General features: G+C 40.1%; 1 protein-coding gene across 7 annotated transcripts in view; it reads left to right on the plus strand.

Moving 5' to 3' along the window:
- LOC130144059 (cohesin subunit SA-2-like) overlaps window positions 1-23,574 on the plus strand; it is a 67,017-nt gene that overhangs the window by 13,148 nt on the left and 30,295 nt on the right. For all 7 annotated transcript variants that reach the window (XR_008819999.1, XM_056327053.1, XM_056327051.1 and 4 more), the window contains 7 exons: window positions 3,274-3,345; window positions 6,146-6,350; window positions 7,485-7,636; window positions 9,486-9,559; window positions 10,004-10,127; window positions 15,042-15,140; window positions 17,799-17,878. Coding sequence is in view for 6 of the 7 variants with exons in the window: in XM_056327053.1 (XP_056183028.1) it covers window positions 3,274-3,345; window positions 6,146-6,350; window positions 7,485-7,636; window positions 9,486-9,559; window positions 10,004-10,127; window positions 15,042-15,140; window positions 17,799-17,878 (806 nt within the window). In the remaining variant the exon portion in view is untranslated. The remainder of the gene's footprint in view (window positions 1-3,273; window positions 3,346-6,145; window positions 6,351-7,484; window positions 7,637-9,485; window positions 9,560-10,003; window positions 10,128-15,041; window positions 15,141-17,798; window positions 17,879-23,574) is intronic.

Consider the following 23,574-nt stretch of genomic DNA (forward strand, 5'->3'; position numbering starts at 1 on the left):
ACTGGTAGGACCGGCTTTCAGAAATACGAGGTTCCTGAGACCAGAGGGAAGTCCAGAGCAAAGACTGCTTACCCTCCGTGGACAAGGATCAGGTTAGGGAACACCTAAATGAACTGAACATGGGTAAGACCATGTAGTCTGACAGAATGTACCCAGGAGTGCTGAGGGAGCTGGCTGGTGTCATTGCGAGACCCCTTTTGATGATCTTTAAAGGTCATATTGATTGGGAGAGATTCCGGAAGACTCAAAGCAAATGTCACCCCTGTATTCAAGAAGGGTGGGAAAGAGGGTCTGGGGAACTCCAGCTGGTCAGCCTTACCTTGATCCCTGGGAAGGTGATGAAGCAACTAATTCTGGAAATAATGTCCAAACACATGAAGGACAAGAAGGTGATCAGGAGTGGTCAGTGTGGATTTAAAAAGGAGAAATTGTGCTTAATCAACATGATGGCCTGCTATAATGAAGTGACTAGCTTGGTGGATGAGGAGAGGGCAGCAGAGTTTGTCCTGACTTCAGTAAAACTTAACGCTGTCTCCCGTATAATCTGTGCAGATAAGCTGATGAATTATCAGTTAAGTGGCCAGTGAGGCGGACTGAAAACTGGCTGAACAACTAGGCCCATGCTGAAGTGATCAGTGGCACAAAGTCCAGCTGAAGGCTAATCACTAGTGGAGTACCCCAGGGTTGATATTTAGGCTGATGCTGTTTAACATCTTTAACAATGACCTGGACAGTAGGGCAGAGTGTACTGTTAGCAAGTTTGCAGACGATAGAAAACTGAGAAGAGTAGCTGCTAGACCAGGAGGTTGGTTTGCTGTTCAGAGGGACCTCAGCTCATAAGTTCTGCAACAGGAAACCCCTATGAACCTGAGGGGGAATAACCCCATGTACCAGTACACGCTGGGAGCTGACTGGCTGGAAGGCAGCTCTGCAGGGTAGAATCTCAGTGTCCGTGTGGATGACAAGATGAACGTGAGCCAGCAGTGTGCCCTTGCAGCAGAGACAGTCAACAACCCCCTGGGCTGCATTTAGGGAAAGCATTGCCCACAGGGCATGGGAGGTGATCCTTGCTCTCTGCTTGCACTAGTGAGACCACATCTGGAGTGCTGAGTCAAGTCCTGGGGTTTCTGGTATGAGAGGTGGATTTACTGGAGTGAGTCCAGCAAAGGGCCACAAAGATGATTAATGATCTTTCAAATGAGAAGAAGCTGAGAACCTTGAGCCTATTCAGTCTGGAAAGAAGTAGCTCAGAGGGATCTAATCTATGTGTAAAAATACCCAGTGGGACAGAATGAGGAAGAGGAAGCCTATTCAGTGGTGTCCGGTGAGACAGTGAGCACAAAGGCAAGCCAAGATGGGCTATAGGCACAAACTGAAGTTATGAAATTTCACCTGAATGCAAGAAAACACTTTATTATGTGGGTGGTCAAACAGTGGAACAGATTGTCCAGAGAGCTTATGGAATCTCCATATGTGAAGATACTACAAAGCTGACTGCACATGATGTCACCTGACACTGAGGGGACAGGCAGGTTCTTTTAGGGGATCCCTGGCAGAATGATGATGGCACTAGTTGTAGTTACAATTAAAGCTTTATTTTCTTAACAGGATATTATTAGTGTAGCACAGATTTTATAATGGCACAAGATTTCTACAAGTAGAATCAATATAGTAGCATAATACAGAATTTTTAATACAATTTAACTTACGATTTCTAATCACCTAAGTGATACAGAATTTGTAGTACAATTATAATACTATTTCTCATCATCTAGACCTTCTGTAGGTGGGGTCAACTCGTAATACATGGTTTGCTGTATCAAAATAACAATCATAATTTAGATTTGAAAAATCATATAAAAGAATACAAGTCAGTCCTCAGAGGAAACAGATGATGGTGGAGGTGTCCCTGCCATTGGGCAGGTCACGGGTCTCTCTGTCTAGCAGTAGCTCTTGTTCAAGTTCCCCACATAGGTCTTGCAACCACTTGATTTTATGGACTGTGCTCTGGGTGTTGTGAAGCTTCTCTGTGATGGGGTTGTCACCACCACCTGGCTGGCTGGGTGCCTGGGACCTTCAAGGCCAGTAAGCAAGGGAGTAATCGGCCTGGCGCCTAGGAATCTTCAGACGGTAGGGAGGGGAAGAAGTCTGTTTTGTTTTGTCTTGGTTCACAGGACCTTCAGGGCCTGATAATGAGGGAAAGGGAACAAATACATGACCTGGTGTCTCACAGAGAATGGCTGTTTGCCCCATAAAATGGTGTTAGTCATGCTAATCACGTTAATGGTGTTGGGAACAGGGGTTACTGATCACACATGTCACTGGGCAGCCTGCTCTGGCTGACCCTGCTTGAGCAGGTGGGATTGGATTAGATGATCTCACAGAGTCCCTCTCAGTTTCTGTGAAAACTCATACTGGTGTTGGAAGCAGAGAATGGGTTTAATAGGGTCACTGAGGCATTTATTTCCTCTTTGTGGGCTGTGGTATTCCTCAGTAGAGAGACAGGCTTGACTTCAGGACCACTGCTTTTTGTTTTCCCTCTTTCTTAAACTATTCAGTTTTTCTCTCCTGCTTTTCTTCCTGTATGTGGCATTTTATTTCTTGCAATTTTTCATTCTTTTGTAGGTTTCCTTCCCTTTCCTGTTTTGTTGCTGAAATGTTTAGCAATGGAAGAGTTAAATTTGATACTGTACAGCCAGATGGGGATAGAAATACTTGTTGTGCTTCACTGATCCTAATAAGAAAGTTTGATTTTATGCCTTTTGTCTTGGAATAATTGCAGAGTTGAGGAAACATCTCTGAATCAAGTCACACTAGTGCTGAAAACATTTCTCTATAATTCAAAAAGCTTGGAATGGTTTTTTTTTTGAGTTTGGATGTTTTACAGTATCCAGTTACTAAATGTTGGGAAGGGATATATACTTAGAATAGCTGAGGAGCCGTATCTTAGAATTAATAATGAGGATTATACCTTGTATATGTTTGCTTATAGATTTTAAAAACAAGCTGTCTCTTGTAGCAAGAAAACTCAGATTTTATATAAAAGTGTGTTTTTCTTCTATCATTAGTTATAAATTAAAAATACCGAGATGAGAAGGAACTGGATTTTGTTTAATGCATTGGATTGTATGAGCATGAGCCACCTGTATACACAATGTCTTAAGTTTTAATAGCCTTTTAAATATGATGCATGATTTGTGATGCTTTTGTCTTTACGAATTAACTGTGCCATTTCATCAAAAATCTTCTAAATTTTTGTCTCCTGCGTTACAGGAAACTGGGTTGCAGTATAAGAAATTCATGGCCTATCCTTGGATCCTGACAGTTACTTGGCCGGTGGACATGGTAGGACTCTTGTAGTTCTCTGCGATTGTAGTATAGCATTTTCTGTGGCTGTATTTCCCATTTCCATGGTAGGTGAATACCTCAGAACTCGTCATCTTAAACTGTGCATTAGTGAATGGAGCTCATCATGCACTTCTGAGGTCTGCCTCATGTGATCTGGTTTGGATGACCACACTCATGCTTTTGAAGTGTCTGTTTCTTGCTGTTGATGTCAAAGGGTGTTGTGGTTTAACCCCAGCTAGCAACTAGGTACCACACAGATGCTTGCTTAATCTGCCCCCACCTCCCTGCAGTGGGATGGGAAGGAGGACTGGAAAAAGGTAAAACTCGTGGGTGGAGATGAGAGAAATTTAATAATCAAAATAAAGTAAAATATAATTACTAATAATAACAATAACAACAAGTGTAATGAAAAGGGGGGGGAGGGAGAGAGATGAATTAAACCCAAGGGAAAAAAAAAGAAGGAAAAAAACCTCAAGTGATGTACAACAGTTGCTCACCACCCACTTACCGATACCCTGCCAGTTCCTGACCAGTGATCAGCCACTCCCAGCCAACTTCATCAGTGTATATACTGAGCGTGACATTCTATGGGATGGAATATTCCTTTGGCTAGTTCAGGTCAGCTGTCCTGGCTCTGCTCCTTCCCAGCTTCTTGTGCCCCTCCTCACTGTCAGATCACGGGAAACTTGAAAAGTCCTTGATTTAGAGTAAGCACTACTTAGCAACAACTAAACCATCAGTGTGTTACCAACATTATTGCCATACTAAATCCAAAACACAGCACTGTACCAACTACTAAGTAGAAAATTAACTACGCCAGCTGAAACTAGGACAAAGGGCCATCAGCATTTTGAACAGACTGATGTATGTCAAGTTGCAGTGGTGCTCAAATTCATTTCCCATCCCTTCCAGTGAGCTCTACACACACATGTGCCTGCATGCATATGTGCACACACACATGTCTGCACACAGATGTTTTGGCAGATTTGTTCAAAGGCTTTTTTCATCAAAACATTCTCTTGCAAATATAAATTTTTGATTGGGAGAATATTTTGAGAACAGAAACATCTTTTCTGTAATGCTTCTTCCCATACAACACTTGCAGCATTGTGGGGAATTAGTCTTGGCTCCTTGTTGGCACTTCACTTTCCTCTCTTTCCATAGACTCTATGAAAGAAAGAAACATTTGCAGGATGAGTCAGAGCAGGAGCCTCAGCTGAGTGATTTGAATAGTTCTCTGGAAGAACCTTGTGTTATCTGACTTGGTTTCTGGAAGCAGAGTTGCTTCTCTTGTTATGGAGGGAATCTAAGGGAATCCCAGGTTAGGTTCTTAAATTTAGGTGGTGTGCCTGTTGTGCTGGTGTGCCTATGTATGCTTTACTATATTTACAGTATACCATTAAACAGTATCCCAATGTAATAAATGTGGACAGTAGAAATGCTCTTAAATGTCTTCCTGTATTTGTGCTGCTTTTCAGATTGAGGGGTAAGCTGTGGTGATAAAGTACATATTTCCTGAAGCTGTAGGTTGTCTTTCTATAGTTTCTGTCATGATCAAGGAGCATTAAACAGGGCCTGCTGGGGACTCATGTTTCTGTCTTAGTACTTGCTACTATGGTTAGGCTCTGAAATTACTCTTACAATCAGAAATACATTCTATATTCCCAATGTGCTTTAGGTTGTGGGCATCTCTGAGGCCAGTCTGTATTTGCATTTATATTTCAAGAGAGCAGTGGGTCCTGTGTTTTGGAGGCAAAGTTACAATAGGAGAGCATAAAGTGCGCTTTATAAGTACACAAGGTTATTCTGGGTGTGAAGCTGCATGGTAGAATACATCTGAGAAGGTGTATGACCAACAGCTGAGTAGTGGCCTGCCTTCGGGATGAAGTTTTCCATAGTGAGTGAAGTTTTGGAGTTCCCCAAAGCCATTCACACCTGGAAACCATCAAGGTGCAAATTCATATTCAGAGCCATTGCTGGCATCTGTGAGGTGCGAATGAAATAAATGTTCATGCTGCCTGAGGTTGCCATCTATGAAGTCTTCCTAGTACGCTCTTCACATGAGGTGCACCGTTTTGTGTGAGAAATCATTTGAACTGCCATCTGTCTGCTTTCTTGCTGGCAGTATCAACTGTACTGTGAATATTCTCGTGGTTTTATTGTAACTTGCTTTTTGCATAATGTCAAAGGTATTGCCTACTTACTGTTTCTGCGGAGGTTATCAGACACAGGTGCTGGTGGTATAGGTGAATGACTGACTCACTATTTGTCATTAAGCTGCAACCTGATAAACTCCTTAAACTGGCAGTGCTGCTGAGCAAAATGGTCCCATCCTGCTCACATCACAGTTTGTTTTCACCTTTCAGTCCCTTCAGTTTCCTCCTGGATTTTACCATGCACTTGCAGGAACAGGAAGGACAGGGAAGTGGGGAAGCACTGCTATCTGTGAGGAAGTAAAAGAGTCCAGGAGGGGCTCATGATTGATGCAAGTGAAAGTTATTTATGATGTTGAGGCTTCATATGCCCTCTCCCCTGTCCATTCACAGCTACCTCACACACGTTGCTTTCAGATGTGGGCTAGCATGACGGGGTAGCTCTAATGAAGCTAGTTAGTCTCTGTGCTTGCTTGTAACCTAGCTGCGTGTCCCTACTTCGTATTAATAATCGTGAAAAAAGTTATGGATGGGCCGAGGTGAAGCTGGCAGCAAAACTCTGATATTCAGTGAGAGAGACGTAAATGGTGTGCACAAACAAAACTAATTGGGGTGTTTTCTCTTGCCTTTTCTTTCCTGTGCAGGACAATGAAGACTACCCACTGATCAGAACAGGACCCTATTGGAAGAAGTTCAAGGCCAATTTCTGTGAATTTATTGCAGTGTTTGTCCAACAGTGCCAGTGCAGCATCCTGTATGATAGCTACTTGATGGACACTGTCATTTCACTGCTTACAGGCTTAGCGGACTCCATGGTCAGAGCGTTTAGACACACAAGTACTCTGGCAGGTAAAGTAACTCACAGAGCTGCTGTAGATTGTGAGTTTTGTTGATGTGTACAAACAAAACTGCTCAAAATTGAAAAGCTCTCTTTACTGGAGAACTTGCTATTTTATGCATTGACAGTGCATTCCTCCTAATATATGTTACTGTAATATAAATTACTTGTTCCTATGTGTATCTGAATGGAATTTGGATGCTTCAGATAGGATAGATATGATTTTTTTTTTCCTTTATGTTTTCTTTAATGCCTGACATGACTAACTTTAGAATTTTGTTGCGTTCAGATTCTTTTTTTTTTTTTTTTTTTCCAGTAACTGATTTTTCACGGTCAATTTTATATTCTGTTATTTTCCTCCCTCCACTAATTAATCTGATGAAGTTGCATTAAATGCTTCACCTAAAAAAGCTTCCTTTGGAAAGCTGCTACTCTTGTGGTATTTGTGCTAGAAAGAACATTGCTTGTTACACATTTTTGTTCCATGCAGCATGATGATACTAAAGCTACTACATTCCCCCCTCCCTCCCCACCGCCCCCCCCCAAAGCCAGCTAATAAGTTCTTTGCCATACAAAGAGCACTTAAAATATAACTTGTTCTGAAGTACACTGTTTGCTTTGAAGGCTCAAAACCCCCACTTGACATCTGTGCAAACCATCTAGTGATCCTTAGAGGAATGTGCATTTTTGCCACTTCAAGTAAAATATTAAGATTGCCAGGCTTTTATTGGCCAGCTTCACTGTTGTGGATGGTGTGGGGGTTTTTTTTGTTGGGGTGTGTGTGTTCTTTGTTTTGTTTTTTATTGTCACTGGAAATCACCAGTTCTACAACTCTAGATTCTTTTGCAGAAAAATCAAAGTACGTAAACTGAGAAGAGTTGCCCAGTAAATTACTTCTCTGACTAGAACTCTGGCCAAAAGCTGTAAATCACCAGTAGTATCGCTGCATTTTCCTTTTTTGCTCCTTTTCTGCCTTTAAAATAAATACTGTATTTTGAAATAAATTACTATAATCTAGTAATGTTCATATTTTGGATAACAAACTGGATTTGGCTAACCATATCCTTTTTGTGGTAAAGTGATGAATATATTTATGCTCATATCGCTCAGCTAAGCTAAATATGTTGGCTTTGTTTTCTTTTTAGCAATGAAGCTTCTGACAGCGGTTGTTAGTGTACATCTGAACCTTGATGTCAACAAGCACAATGCTCAAAGGTTATATGAGGTGGAGAAGAAGAGGATAAGTGGCAAGAGAACAAATTACAGACTTGACCAGCTAGAGAAAAAAAGGAAAGAGGTTAGGCAGGTGTCTTGTATGGGAGATGTATGAAGATGGAATAGAGGGATTAGTGACAGCTTGCTTTTGGGTCGCTGCAGTTCTTTGAGGTTTATATGTTTATCTAATGCATGGTGCAGAGCAGTTATGACTGGCTAGATTAAGTGGTACAGAAATGACTAAGGTAGTATCTGCCCTATGTACTGTTAACGTGTGATGTCTGTCCTACTAATTGCTGCTTTAAATTGGCTTCATTAGCCCTTGACCTCTACACAAATATGGATTTACACTCACAGGTAGTTTCATTGGTAGCTCTAGTGTTGTGGGAGTGCAGCTTTGCATATGTTTATACAAATTACAAGCCAAAATGTTAGTTCAAGAACTGGATTTCAATGAATGCAAAAGGATCCAGGATAGCTGTCATCTCCAGATAAGTAATGCATTGTAAAAATATTCCTAGCTTCAGGTATGACCTGTATCTTTCTTGCTGTTCAGTTTCTGTCATTTCTTCCCTGCTCAGCCAGACAGCTTCTTATCAACATACAGAGACAGGCCTATATATGTATGTAAGAAATAATTCTGGCTTGAGGGTGGAGGTGACTATGCATGAACATCAAGCATAGTCACACTTGTTGTGGTTTAACCCCAGCTAGCAAGTAAGTACCACGCAGCTGCTTGCTCATCATACACCCTGCCTCCGACCCTGTGGTGGGAGGAGACTTGGAAGGAAGGTAAAACTCATGGCTTGAGATAAGAACAGTTTGAAATAAAAATAATAATAATAATAATAATAATTGTAATGAAAAAGGAGACAACAAAAAGAGAGAGACAGAAATAAAACCCAAGAAAGACAAGTGATGCACAACACAGTTGCTTACTACCCACTGACTGATGCTCAGCCAGTCCTCGAGCAGTGATCAGTGCTTCCCAGCTAACTCCACCAGTGTATATACTGAGCGTGACATTCTATGGGATGGAATATCCCTTTGGCTAGTTCAGGTCAGCTGTCCTGGCTCTGCTCCCTTCTGGCTTCTTGTGCCCCTCCTCACTGGCAGAGCACGGGAAACTTGAAAAGTCCTTGATTTAGAGTAAGCACTACTTAGCAACAACTAAACCATCAGTGTGTTACCAACACTATTGCCATACTAAATCCAAACCACAGCACTGTACCAGTTATCAGGAAGAAAATGAACTCTTTCCCACCTGAAACCAGGACATCCTTCTCTTGACCTTAGAATCGGTTATCTCTGTTCTGAGCTTTGGATGCCCATGGACTCTCTTAGAAACAACCCCTTTTTTTGTGGAAGGCCGTGTTTGGATGAGACAGGGTTTTTTAGTATTATTGTAAGGCTGATCTTACGGGAAGGACAGAGGAAATGTGTGCTTGGGGGAAAAACCCAAACTGGTCACCCTTCCTGATGATGTTGATGAGAGAATGTTTTTAGTAAGTGACTTGGGTTTGCAGAAGTTCCTAACTAGATTTTCAGGGCTTGGTTAAAATACATGCTCATTGTGGAATAGGTGCATTTTGAAAATTCCCTTGTATGCCTTTCTTCCATGTCTGTTTAAGTGCATAAAAAGAGAATTTGGACCTGACCTATATGTGAAGATTATTTAATAGTTGTTCTGTATGTTTCTGTGTATTGATAGATCAAGACTTACTATGTCAAACAAGTACCTTGTTATCCAAGTTAGCAGTTGGTATCTGGTAAACCTTTCATCAAAAATGTCATTACAGACCGCTTGTATGTTGGTGCCATGTGTAAATGCTAGCAATTTGCACCACAGTAGTATTGTGAGTACTGATGCAAATTTTTTGTGTAATGAATTGTGGAACCAATGTTAACGTTCAGTTCTCTTTGTATTTCAGTATGAGCATAAGCTTCTAGAGATACAGAACATGATGAATGCTATTTTCAAAAGGACATTTCTAAACCGTTACCGGTAAGAATAAAAATAAAGCTGTGGTGTGTATCTGCATGCCCAAGAAACTCTTGCTCAAATTGTCGAGGTAACAGATACCTGAATCAAGGTAGACATCCTAAACGCACTAATGATGTCAAGAAAGGTGTAGCAGTTTGATTATTTTAAACAATTTGTACTTACAAAAGAACCTTTCTTAAGTTCTTTTTGCTGGCTATAGAGCAGTGCCTTTGTGATTGAGAAGATATCCAGAATTACAAGTAATTATTGCATGAAACATTTGTAGCTAAAAGTGGCCTAACTGTCGTTGAAGACTAACTTAGGACATGAATATGAAGATACTTGTAATATTTTTGGATTATACATATTTCTGAAATTCAAGAAAATAAAAATATTGCAAATAATGTAATTAGTATATATTAGGCTTTTAAAATATATTAATATCACAATTTTATAATTCCACAGTGATGTGATCCCCGAGATCCGAGCAACTTGTATTGAAGAAATTGGCAGCTGGATTAAAACATACCCAGATGCTTTTCTAAATGATAGCTACTTAAAATACATGGGGTGGATGCTGTATGACAAGGTAGAGTTGGTTTGTTTTTTTTCCTTACTGGGGGCAGTAGGTGGAAATTTTTGAATATTTTTTTAAAGAATCCTAATGTTTAAATTCTTGAGAGTAGATATTTAAGACTGTGGTGTTACAAAAAAGAATTTACTTTCTTCCCCATTTCAGGTTTTATTTATAAAGCCATTGCAGCACTAAATAGCAGAACATTTTTTCCAGTTCTGTTAGCAGTGTGTTCCTGTGTGTGTAGTTATTTTTATATGTTACTGAATTGGGAACTATTACTAAATTGCAAAATGGCCTATACACTTTGAGCACATGCAGCGTTAAATGTTGAGTAAAATTCTGCTTTTAGATTTGATGGCTACATTTAAAATTTTGTTTCATTTTATAAAAATGAACAAATTTTGTCTATAGTAAAATTAGTCTTTAATATTGCACTTCTCATTTGGAATTACACTGATACAGAAAATATTTACAGAAGTCTAGTCATTTTCCAAAGGTTATTCTCCTTTTCCTTATGGGAGGTTTGTTTTTTCTTCTTGAGTAGAGGCACATTTAAAAAAAAAACAAACAAACAAACACCCCCCACCCACCAAACAACTACAACAATAACAAAAAGCCAAAAGAAAAAAGTAACTCAAAAATTCGCTTTTTCTCATGTTTCTAAAATGTGTAAGAGATTTTAAAGGGATAGGAATATTTATCATGAATGGCTGATTAACAAAATTGGCACGCTGTAATTCTGCACGCCACTCTGCAGGGGTATATAGCTTCGGTATAAATTTTGAAACATCCTCGATTTTGTCAGCTTTAGGTTACATTTGTGTTCTGTGAATAAAATTGTAGTTTAACCACAAAGCCAGGAGGGGGAGCACAAAGCCTCTTCCCTGCATCGTGCCGTTGCTGTGAAGGTAGTGTTTAGATTTTTAGAACAACAAATCTATCAAAAACTGTCGTCTTTTCCTGCATAAAATTTATCTGATCAAAATATCTTTTTTGTATATGTTCAGTTGGGAGAACTTGCCAAAGAAAAAGTCATTTTTGAAGATGATGTGTCTTCATTCCCAGTGCTGTACGGTGAAAATTAACAGCTGGTGTCTCAGATTAATGCATATAGCTCATCCAGTGTCATTTATTGGGAACTGGAAATGGTTGTTTTTCTAAAGCTTATTATTTGAAAGCAATGCAGATGCAAACAGAGTGAGATAAAGTGAAAAGTCTTCCACATTTCATATTTGACCAAGACCTGGTAGTGTGCCACTACTGGTGGTTGCAGTCCCGGCTGTGCTTTGTGATTTGCAGCCACTGTTAAATTGCCTGATTCCAAAATGAGAGCAGCGCATTTTTGGCAGCAGCAGGGGCAGCAGTACTTTTATATACATCTGCATGTTATTTCCCACTACTCCTCCTTAATAAGCGTTTCCATCCCATCTTTTTGGGGGTGGGTGGCAAGAAAATGATATCTCCCAGAGCCAATTTTCTTTTAGAATATAACGTGGAGAAGTTTGCCAAATCATTTAGGCCCCAGAGTGGAACGACCACAAAAGTATTCTAACAGTGGGGGAAAACCTGGCCAGGATCCTCTGCAGTGCTGTAAACAGAGATTAAGTTCAGTCAGTCTGGAGGCTTTAAAGTGGAGAGGCAAGGGGGAAGTAAGTATAAAATTAACATTTTGTCTTCACAGTCTTTTATTTGAATATAATCATTCTTTCTTTCCCATGAGATACCATTTTTCCATTATACCTTGATATGAAACATTATGTTTTTATGTGAAAGGCTGTATCCTAGGTGCAAGAAGATGCTGCAGATTCAGTGGTAATATGCTCAAAATTGCATATGAGGATCTCTCTTTGGCCCAGTAAGAGTTGTGGAACAGACACATTTTCGAGTAGTTTATGTTCACCTGCTAGAAATAATTCAACTTATGTTTGTAGACCAAACAACAGTTGATACTAAGTCTGACAGCTGTGTGCCGTTGAACAATGTCCTATGTAAGCAGAGTCCCCTGTCGGTGCATTTGTGAAACCTAGGCACCTAACTTGTGCTCAAAGGCGCTAGTGTTCTACCAAGGGAATATATAGCTAGTAAATCAACATCCAGATCTAGTCAAACAGTGCTGATCTGAGCAGCAGGTGTTGAAGGGAAGTGCTGTGTAAAAAGTTCAGAGTTAAAGGCCAGAAAAATAAAGACAATGAAGAATAAGGATAGGGAAAGTAAAAGGAGACAGGAAGGCAAAGACAGTGGAGATACACACTTGGGACCTCCTACCATGTTAGACTAGCTTTGTCTGGAACTTCAGGCAGGTTGTTGAGGTTTTCTCACTAGACTGATAAACACCCAAAGAAATCCTGTGGAAACAGGAACTTGCACTAAAATGAACTTCTGTGTCCTGACCATGTGATCCTCCTGGGAAATTTCAGGAAATTGAAAGGGTTTTTAGTTTTGCCTCGTTTTCAGCATGGCTATAGAAACTGGTCCCGTTGCGGCTACTTCTGAAATACTTCTTTCTTCAAATGGTCATGTTAGTATAGTGGGTTTCTGTTCCATAGGTCATCTCTGTGCGTATGTACCAAGTTTTTTTGGGGGGAGGGCAGTTTTTTGAATTGTTTTACCTCAACAGGGCAGGTAAGTTGAATTGTCTTTGCTCTTCAGGAGTAATTCAGAAGTAGACCTAGTTTTCCCAGTTTATTATCTGGGGTGGGGTGAGGAGAAAAAAATGACCCAATGACCCCATCAAACCATCCCAGTCCCAGCCTGTATTTGTAAGGCTTATTGAATGGCCCCACCTCTGTGATAATGGTGAGGCTGTAGTCTCATAACTGAAAATGTCTAAGTGGTGCTGGAGCCCATGCAGAGTTCTTTGAAGTCACTAGAGCTGCCCACCATCTTACTGATGTTTTTTGCCAGTCTGTTTGCAAGTTAGGGTTGAAATATGCTATGATACAGCTGAGGGACAGCGTGTGTTCAGTGTTCTGAAAATGTGCTTGCTCCCCTTCGCTCTCACAGCTTTGAAAGACCAAACAGGCAGGTGTTAGTAGTTCTGGTGAGGGGAGTTGATGGCTGGATGTTCGTACTAGCCTATGTTACTGTTGAAAGGAGCTGAAGTAGAGAGATAGTTTTAGAAGGATGTGAAGTAGTTTTGAATGATCAAGAAGCTATGAGGAGTGACGAATCTAGAAAAGGAGAGGTGACTGAGAAGGAGAAAATGCAACTGAAAACACAGGAAAACAGCAGAATTAGTCATAGTAGAAGTAATTTGTTCATAGTCAGTAAAGTTAATTTTTTCAACTCTTGAAATAAGCAAACATGTAGGGTAATGACTGAGAGCTTTTGGGTGAGAACGGGACACCTTTGGAGGCAGGTGGTGCAGTTTAACATATTAAACTTTATCACCAGACCTATGCTTGAATGCCACCTGACTGACAAATGGAAATGACACTACTAGCTGTGTGCTAAGGGCTATATGACCATCCAAAAAACCATCACTAACTTTTTTCCTTTTTTTTTCCTTTTCCCCAAGCACAAATGCAGTCCCTATTCACAAGCAAAGCCTTGTGCTAGAATACTGAGGGCAGCTGAAGCAAAGATGGCAGTGCATTGGCTGAACTGAGTCTGTGCCAGTGTGCAGTGATGGGTAGCAAGCTGGGGCCATTTGTGAGTGAGTTCTGTGCTGTGGAGCCACGAGTGGCTGTAGGAAGCAGCAGATGCAGGCAACAGTCTCCTTCTCAGACAAGGCCTTTAATTTTCAAGTACAATGTAGAGTATGTACTACTGGTGTGTCATGGGCAGATTAGAGAGCAGTACTCATTGTTACCTGTTGATCTTTAACTTTGTATTTCTAGCAAAAAGCTATCTGTTGGTCAAAGCCTGTTCCTGGTTATCACCCTTTGCTTTCCATTTAAGCAGTTGAACAGGAACTTGTAGTAATGGATAGGCTGTGTGTAGGTGGTCTCCTTTCTTGGGTTTCCTTGATTATTCTTACTGCTATTGTTAGCAAGAGGAATTAAGGAAGAAATATGAAGAGACCGATTCAAAGCCTGCAGTTCATTTAAACGTCTCTGCTGGTATCCTTAGCTTTGCAAGTTTATAGAACACAGTGATTTTTGTGTTAGATCCTCAAAATGATTTTCCTAGTGCCATTTAAAGCTTTGTCATTTGAAAGGTGTAGCAATATGAATGAGATAATTTAAAAGCTGGATAAGCAAAAGACTCCTTTTTTGAGTCATCTATGAAGCAGCAGTACTAATAATATGAAATAACACCTTGCATGATAAATATGTTTTGCCTAAATTAACTAATTAGGCCAAATTCAAAGCAACCCTTTTCTTCTTAGAACACTTAAAATACAGCATTCTAGTGTAAAACAAGGAGAAGGCATAGAATTTAACTCTGTAGGCACTCGCTTACCATTTAGAGTTCTTATCTAAAGGTGTACCTCTTCCTCTGGAAATGATCCAGAATTTCTTGGAGTTCTTGTCAGTGTTTTAACGATTCCCTGAATCAGATGTTGAGAGGAAGCAAGCAAAGTGATGTACGGAAGAGTGCTGGTTGTATTAAGTAGGTCATCTGTACTCTTGTCTTTGTATATTTACCAGGTGAATAGCACAATTCCTGAATCTTTTGCATTCTGTTGCTTTTATTAGCTGTAGGGTCTGTGAGAGTTTCTTTTGACTCCTAGGGATCCTACCACAACCTTTGATGTCACCTTTAACTTTGGCTGACTGCAGGCTGCTTCTGTGTGTGTGTGAGATGCATGTGCACACAAACAAAATGGGGCTGGTACCACTAATAAAGAAGATGAGGCAGTGTTTGGGTAGTCTGCTATAGGCACTCACAAAGAACTCTTATTTACATATTATAAGTGCCAATAGCGAATAACATCAAAAATACGTGTTTTATACTGTTAGCTGATTTCTCTTTGTCTTGTAGCAAGCTGAAGTGCGGTTGAAATGTCTTCTGGGACTGCAGGGAATTTATAGCCAAAAAGAACTTGTTTCCAGGATGGATCTCTTTACTAGCAGATTCAAGGTAAATAGATTACTGTTTGCTATTTGTTAAGTCTGGGATGGGTGTATACACAGGGTCTGATGCTTTAATTAGAGGTATCTCCCCACTGTCCTGACTGACAGGAGCTTAGAGTACTGCAGAAACTGTTTGACTGAGTGGATGAAGGAGTTTTGCAGAGATGTTTCCCTCTGTTTCCATGGAACTTTCTGTTTCACTTTAGTTCGTGCACAAAATGGTGTTAGCATGTACTGTGGTCAGTTATCTCCACCGTTCATCCGGTATGGCCCAGATGTTTTTTATGGGTCTTTGGCAGATGACAAAGAATTTCATACTCTAAAGGTCCCTGTTTTTTTTTTTTTTCCTGCTCCTGTTAATGGGTTAACCTTGTAGATACCGGATTGGCTAACCATGTATCACACTGATGTGGGAATGGCTCTCTGTTGATCTACCATGTCAGTATGAATCTTGAAGAAGGATCCCTTATCTCCTTTCTGAACAAGTCAGGTGATATGCTGTAGTTTTGAGAGCTTATTCTGTGACCGCACTGACCCTGTACACTGCCTTTATCATATTCCAGCACCCTGACTCATTGAGGAAGTAAGCCCTTTCCTTTATTTAATCCTGTCCTTGCTAATGGTTTTGTCAGCTACTCTTATCCCAGTGGGGCAGCACCTTTTCAGTATTTGAGTAGGAAAGCTCAAGATGCTTTAGTGGTATTTCAGTTCCTCTGAATCAGTACATAATCAGTGCCTGCATGTGGTGGTAATCATGTTCTTTTTGCAAGAGGTGCAGGGCTTACCTGTATACCAAAGCAGTTGCTAATACTAAAAAACACCTGTAGCACATCCTCAAAGAACAAGAAATAGATTAATATTGGTATCTTAAGAATAAATTATTCAGACTGAAACTTGACTATCTAAAATTAACCTGTTCTAAACTGTTACGTGGTAGTCCCACATCTTTCTTTCTAAAAGAAGGTTGCTTGCTGTAAGCTGTGTAACCAACTGCAGGACTGGTATTCAGAGACTGATGAAATAGCTCCAGTCTGTACTGCAATTTCCCTCTGTGTGGAGGATGCTATATAAATCGATTATTGCAAACTCCATCCCCCAATCAAAAAAAAAAAACCAACCCAAAACCCTCTAAACAGAAGAAACCCAAACAGTGACACACAGAACATGGACTGATCTGGAATCTTTCACAGTTTAAATCATGCTTTCTCAGTGGTGGGAAATGTAATCATATAACCATCAATACATTTCCCAGAAGTGGGGGTTTCAGATGCTCCCTCTTTTACCCTTGAGTATTCAAACTCAGGATTCATGGTCTTCCACAGCTTGCAGCTGGGTTGTGAGAAAAAGGAAGGTGCAAAGTAAAATTGGTCTAGAGATTTAGAAATGATATAATAGAATCATAGAATCATTTAGGTTGGAAAAGGCCTTTGAAATCATCAGTTCCAGTCGTTAACCCAGAACTGCAGAGTCCATCACTAAACCATGTCACTAAGCACTGCATCTATGCATTTTTTAATTACCTCCAGGGATGGTGGTTCTGCCACCTCCCTGTGCAGCCTGCTTCAATGCTTGACACCTTTTTCAGCAAAGAAGTTTTTCCCAATATCCAATCTAAACTGCCCCTGGTATACCCTGAGACAGTTTCCTCTTGTCCGGTCACTAGCTATTTGGGAGAAGAGACTGACCCCCACCTGCCCACAGCCTCCTCTCAGGCAGCTGTAGGGGGCTACTAGTAAGGTCCCCCCTGAGCCTCCTCCTCTCCAGGCTAAACACCCCCAGTTCCCTCAGCTACTGCTCATAAGCCTCGTGCTCCAGACCCTCCACCAGCTGCGTTGCCCTTCTCTGGACACGCTCCAGCACCTCCACGTCCCCTTGCAGTGAGGGGCCCAACCCTGAACATGACATTCCAGGTGCGGCCTCACCAGTGCCCAGTACAGGGGGACAGTCGCTTCCCTTGTCCTGTTGGCCATGCTGTTTCGGAGACACATGTTAAGTGAGAAAGCTGTTAGTCCCAAAACAAGCAAGTCCAAAGGTTTAATGTACCTTAAAGATGTGGGCCACACTGAGGAGTGTAAGTGCTTGGGTACACAGAACAGGAAAATTTCCATTGTTTTCTGAGGTGTTTGCATGTGTACCAAGTTACAGTAGTGTGAGTTCTGGAGATCAGGGATATTGCTGCTATTCCATGAAGCACTGTTATGACTCAAGTCCTAATTGTCTTTCCAGCAAGACACTGGCTTCTGTAACATGTAGGTACACGTACTTAGTTGTTGATGGGAGAAACTGGTTATATAATGTTTGTAATTTGAGGCTTACCTTCATCTAGCATACTGAAGTGCCAGTAGTAACATTTTAGAAACAAGTTGTCAGTCACTTTTAATTTGTAGACTGTAGTTGATTTCCTGTGAACGCATACATTACATCTATAAAAAATATCATATTACTGCATGATTAATTCAGTTAAAAAATTAACATGCTGTTAATTTTCAGGGGCTGGGGAACTACTTGATAGTAATCAAGTTGCCTTATGTCTCTTAGGAAATAGCTGCTGAAATAAAAGTAAATCTCTGCTCTACTAGTGTAGATGATCTAGCTGTAGCAAAAATATGTGTTTATTGAGAACAAACCATGTTACATCTTTTTATTGTCATTTTACATCCATTAGGATCGAATTGTGTCCATGCCTCTGGACAAGGACCATGAAGTAGCAGTTCAAGCCATGAAACTCTTGATGCTTATGTCACAGTAAATAATTTCTTTTTTAATTTACTGTATTGTTTGAATGGCAACAAGATCCAGATACAGTCCTGATGAATCTTCCTGTAATCAGTTACATGCTGGGAAACAGTTGCTCCTGGCAAGATACGAGTTACAGTTAAAGCTGCTCAAGACATGGCATTTTCTTTCTGTGGGAAGTATCAATATTAAGAAAACCCTTGTGCTGCTGAGATTCAGTATGAAAACTATGTTTTTATATCTTTATACTTCCCTCTGAAAGGAAATTCCACATATTTTGGCTTTTCTCAAATAGAGCATCTGCCTGTTTCAGGGGAGGTCCCCACCAAAGATGGGGTTTCCGCTCCATCTTCTGTCCCAGGGTTGCCAGGCCTTGACCAGGAGTTCAGGGAACTCTGCCATCTTCCCTGTCTCCCCACCTGACACAAGAAGCCTTGAGCTTTGAGGCTGTTGCTGGAATTTGGACTTCCAGATTCTTGGCTCCATGGCAGAGAACCTGTGGGCTGTTGAGCCCACAGCAGGCTGCCTGACAGGAAATGAGCAAGTGATATCTTGGTCCTGCTGAAGTGGAAAGCTAACAGAAGAGTTTTCTTGGGAATTACCTGCCAGCCATAAATTTGGTAGGTTAATGGCAAGGTGAAAGTGTGAGGAAAAACTAGACTTAATGTTGCAGAAGTATATGAAAACTATTCTGACATGTCCTTAAGCAGCATGTTTATTTTAGAAATGACTTTATTTGCAAAACATGTGAAGAATAAGTTCTCTGTCCTTCTTTTTCAATGCAAAATGAGAATAAAAACCCCACTGCATTTCATTGTTAATGCGGTTGAGATGTTAGGACTCAGTAAGTGTCTTTTCTGTCTCAGTGTAAGTTGAATTCTGCAGATGCGTACTTCCACGTACAGCATGGAGCATTGTCCAATAGCCTTGTGGGATTTGCTTTTCCGTTTAAGCCAGAGCTCTTGGTCGTTGCTAGATGAGGTTGTAGACCTTAATGGACCAAATCATATGGCATTGTAGTTATTTACATGAAATTTCAAGTACATTTGTATATTGAAGTGCTGCTTTATAGTCTGGTCTCCTGTGTCGCTTCACACTCCGTTGATTTGAGCGGCATTTCTCTAGGCCTGTTTCAACATATGCATCAGAGCAGCACATGATGCTGTGAACATAGTATGCTTTTCTGAAGGGAGTACCATTGTTTGGGCCTCACTAGTAGTAGCTAGGGTTACATTGTTTCTGTGTTTACAATGTCCGTTTCTGTATCCCTTGGTTCTCCGTGGTGCCTAGCTATTGGAACAAAGCACAATGCTGTGTCTATGTGGGTAACATGTCCCTGTGCTAGGAGGAGCAGCACACCATTGTTGAAGTACAAAGATTCTGTACACCAGTTATGGCTGCCCTTATTCTGTATCTGAACTAACAAGTGCTATATTGGCACTGCAGCTGTTTATCATCTCTGGCTGTATTATAAGAGATCATGTTCTCATTAATGCAAACTGCAGCTATAAAAGTTTGATCAATGTTTCTTTTTCCCTGAAGCAATTTTTTCTTAGTTTTTCTTAAATATGATTTCCAGTGTGAAGAAATGCCTTCTAAAGTTTTCTGAAAGACATTTTTTCCATCATAAAATGTAGTTTTTATAAGACAAATGAATACATTTTGAAATTGTTTTTAATTAGGCTGTGTGGAGGCCTAGGAAGTATGTGCTTCTTTCTTTTCGCTCATCTGTTGCATAGCCATACTCCTTTCTGCCCCCCTCCTCCCCAAGTTGCTCTGAGCCCTGCTGATTTGGCTTAATTATTGGAGTGATGAAAGTGGGAATTGGGGACTCAATAAGCAAATTCAGTGACAGCTCTTTGATAGGACTAGTACTGACCAGTCTATAAAACCTGTGTGAAGACCGTGCAGACAATTAGACAGTCACATGTACAGACTTCTTAACAAGAGCCTGGCATCAAGATGCTTTTCTAGCAGGGGAAAAGCTTATGCCTCAGTATCTACAATAGTGTCATAGAGGACATGCTGCTGTCGTTGCAGAAGCAAAGAAATTTCAGGGCTATTGTGTCTCAAATAGGTGCAACTCGGCTCAAAACCAGTATCTGGATATTGAACAGTAATGGTGCTTGATACGTGCAGTAAAGCATGAAATGGGGCTGGAGACAACAACTCTCCTGCCTTTAAAGAATAATAAACAACAGTCTGCATAAATGGCAGTTCTACTTGTATGCATAGATGCAATCAAACTTTTTGCCGCTTTTGTCAAGCTGTATTGGTTTCTCTGTGGATGGCTCAATTTTGTCATCCACAAATCTGGCAACTGATTTCTAATTGCCCAACTTGCATTTTTAGTGAGACATGAAAGACCTTTCAGATCAAGTTTCTATTTTTAAAGCTACTGGCAAGAACCTCTATCTCATGAACTCCCTACATTTGATTTGGAATCATGGATTATTTTTAACAAATAATATAAACATGTCTCTAATCTTGGAAGAAATCTTTTGTTGTTTCACAACATGTGTTGGGAAGAAGCAAGGCCAGGAGTAACTTTTTTCCTCCAGTTAGTCTGTTGGGTGCTCTGTGACTTTCTTTGGAAAATTTACTGTATCAGTAACATCTCTTACTGTTTTCCATAGTTGTCTTTTAGGTGAGTATAGAAGAAAGTCCTGGTTTCCAGTTAATTATTTTTGTGGTGTTTTATGATCGCAGTGAAGCTGTGCTCCATGTATGTAACAGCTTTGACCATGTCTTAACTGTCACTGTGTTCCAGTCTTGTGGAATATACATTGACTACTCTGCCTACTGCTGTGCTGCCCTTCACTTTCTCTCTGTTACTAGCTAGAGAGGCAGTGAAAACACTGATGTTTTCAATTCACTTTGATGTGTTGCATTATTAAAAAAAATAATCCAGTGCTAATTTAAAACCCTCTTGCTATGCATATACCTGCTTTTTTCAAATCCATATTTGTATTTTCATCTTGTCTATCTCTTTAAGCTGAGAATTTTTCTTCTCGTTTGTGGCATGTTGTCTCAGTTGAATGCCAAGGTCTTTGGGTGGTAGATTTCTATTTTTCACACAGCATGGTGTGATCCCGAAACTGAAATGAGCCTATGAGGTTTAGCATAATAGAAATTATTAATGCTACTGAATTATGCATAATTGTTAGCATTAATGTTGCAAATGATCTGAGAGGGAATAGAAATAGGAAGGAAATAAAGAGGGAGAAAACCTGAGTGACGGGAGACCAAGGAATCTTATTGAAAACATTGGCCATTAGGAGGCAGATTAGTTTAGTGTGCTTACTGCCAGACAATTCTGTTCATTTTTTGTGCTTAACTTAACTAAAAGAGTAGAGGGATTTTGGAAAAGAGCAGCAAAAGTAATTAAGTAACTGTAGCAGATGAATGAGGAATGGTTACAAGTGGTGCAGGTAGGGGCACAAATCTACAAATAGCTTGAATATGTAAATAGCACAGGCGAATATGACTTTGTATTACATTAGTTAAATGTAACTAGAAATTAAACTGAGTTTTGAACACAAAACTCAAGTTTGAAATCTGGAAGAGCCACCTTAGTGAGAACTGTGAGTATATTACACTCATTGAGGACTTCACATAAATAGTTTTAAAACTATTTAATGGAGCTGATAAATGTATTAGTTCTTGCCACTGTGGTTTGGCATAGATTGGTCAGTAGAGTTAATCCAGTTTACAACCTCAGTTTCTTGACTTTCAAGTGTCTTGCTTAGCATGGGAGGCCCAAGTCAAGTAGGGGTACATCAATGTTGTGCTTAAAAAAAAAATAATCTTAATCTTCCTTTTGATTCTCAGCTAGGCTGAAGGATATTTTAGTTTGGAGAGGGAGGGGCTACACCGTATGAGAAACTTGAAAACTGCATTTGGCAAAGGATGCCATGGCAAATAATATATATTACTAGTTCTAGTTGTAGATGGCCCATGACAGGTAATTCAGTGTCATCAGAGAGCTGAACTCGGTGATTCTGTACTGTTGTTTCATAGCTAAGCCGTGGACTTCAGAGTAGAAATTGACGTTTGTTAGACAAATGCACTGTATATAGCAAGGTTATTCAGACAAGACATTGTGCAGAAAACCAGTTAAGTTTATTGAAGGCTTCAATGCTGGTATAAGAAGTGTTTTCATGTGATTGTAAAAAATAAGGTGGAGAGACATGCTTTGCATACAAATAAAGAAACCATCCACCTTTGTTTAGTGGCTTTTCAGAAAAATTAAGAAACGGTTATCTTGAAGTTGATAGAAGTAGCATGTGAAGCAAATTGTACTACACAGTTCTGATTTCTTGCATCAGTAACTTGCTTGTCTTGTCACAGATCAGATACTATCAAAAGAGAATGGCATGGAGCTCCTTGCAGCTCCTTTATGATTCCTTCAGGTCCACCACACCCCTATTCACGTGGAGTTATGGTAGTGCTTTATCAAGCCTGTTCCAAACAAAAGGAAAGTGAAAGACCAAAATGGAACAAGGGCATGTATGTTTTCCTCTATCTTATCCTCTTCTGCATCCTCTCAGGTTCATGCTTTTTTTGGAAGCTACCTTCAGCAATTTACTGTCATCATGCACCTCTAGTCAAAAACCTCGAGATCTATTCTGAATTCTGATCTTTCCTGTCTGCAGAGTTAATAAGAAAAAACAGGAATTGCATGTCTCCTAGGCTTATGTTTTTTAACCAAAGCATACCATACAGCATCTGTCCAATGTGTATCTTCCTGCATTCTGTCAGAGCATAATCATAGAAGCACAGTGTATTGCAATATGCTAATCCTATTTTAAAGTGAATTGGAAAGGACTCTTGTTATATTGTAGTGGCAACCATGTTATCTCACTGATCACTGAAGTATCGTCTGGAAATATCTGCAATGACAGCAGGGTAGAAATTGAGGTAATACAACAGATTAGTTGGTATTTCTACTTAAAATTATTATCTCAGACATTAAAATACTTCCAACATATATTTTTGGTTGATAGTGCTCAGTGCACGAATAATAGTTTTACAATTTATATGAAGATTTGGATGTTTAACTTTAATTTTAAATGCAAAATTAACAGAATTTTTTTGATTGAGATGCTATACATTGGATTACCAATGTTCCCACAATGTGTGCCAGATCTTTCCTTGCGCAGCCATTTAAACAAAAAGAATAAGGTGGCAAAACCTTTTTAAAAAAGTGCATGAGGTATAATTTTATTGTTGTGATTTTGATGTTTATCCTTGGTATAAACAATAGCACAGACCAAGAGACGCAACTCCAGCAGTCACTCTTGTATACAGTAAAATGCAACAAAAAGCAAGATATGAAGTCTTTCATCTGGTGCCATATGCAGGACAAAATGGGTCTATGATCTGCCCCCTAGAATAACCCAACTTCTTCACGATATGTTCACTCTGAAGTGCAGAGAAAATGGTATGTCATGACATTGGTATGTGGAAGGCCATGCCTGTTTATTTTTAGGCTCCTAAACGCTGTCAGACACTTCTGGCTTAACCTTTATCTGTTGCTTGTCATTCTGAGGGCTGTAAATTTGCAGCAGTATTATTGCTGTATTTGAAGTATTCTGTGAATGTTTGGTGATTGGCTTATGAATGTAAGTAGAAAAGACAAGCACCCTTTACTGTGGTAGTGTGTGGCAGCAGGTGTAGTCAAGTGCTGCTACTTCCAGAGGCAA

The sequence above is a fragment of the Falco biarmicus genome, chromosome 2 (genome assembly GCF_023638135.1).
Source record: "Falco biarmicus isolate bFalBia1 chromosome 2, bFalBia1.pri, whole genome shotgun sequence".
In the NCBI taxonomy this organism is placed as follows: domain Eukaryota; kingdom Metazoa; phylum Chordata; class Aves; order Falconiformes; family Falconidae; genus Falco; species Falco biarmicus.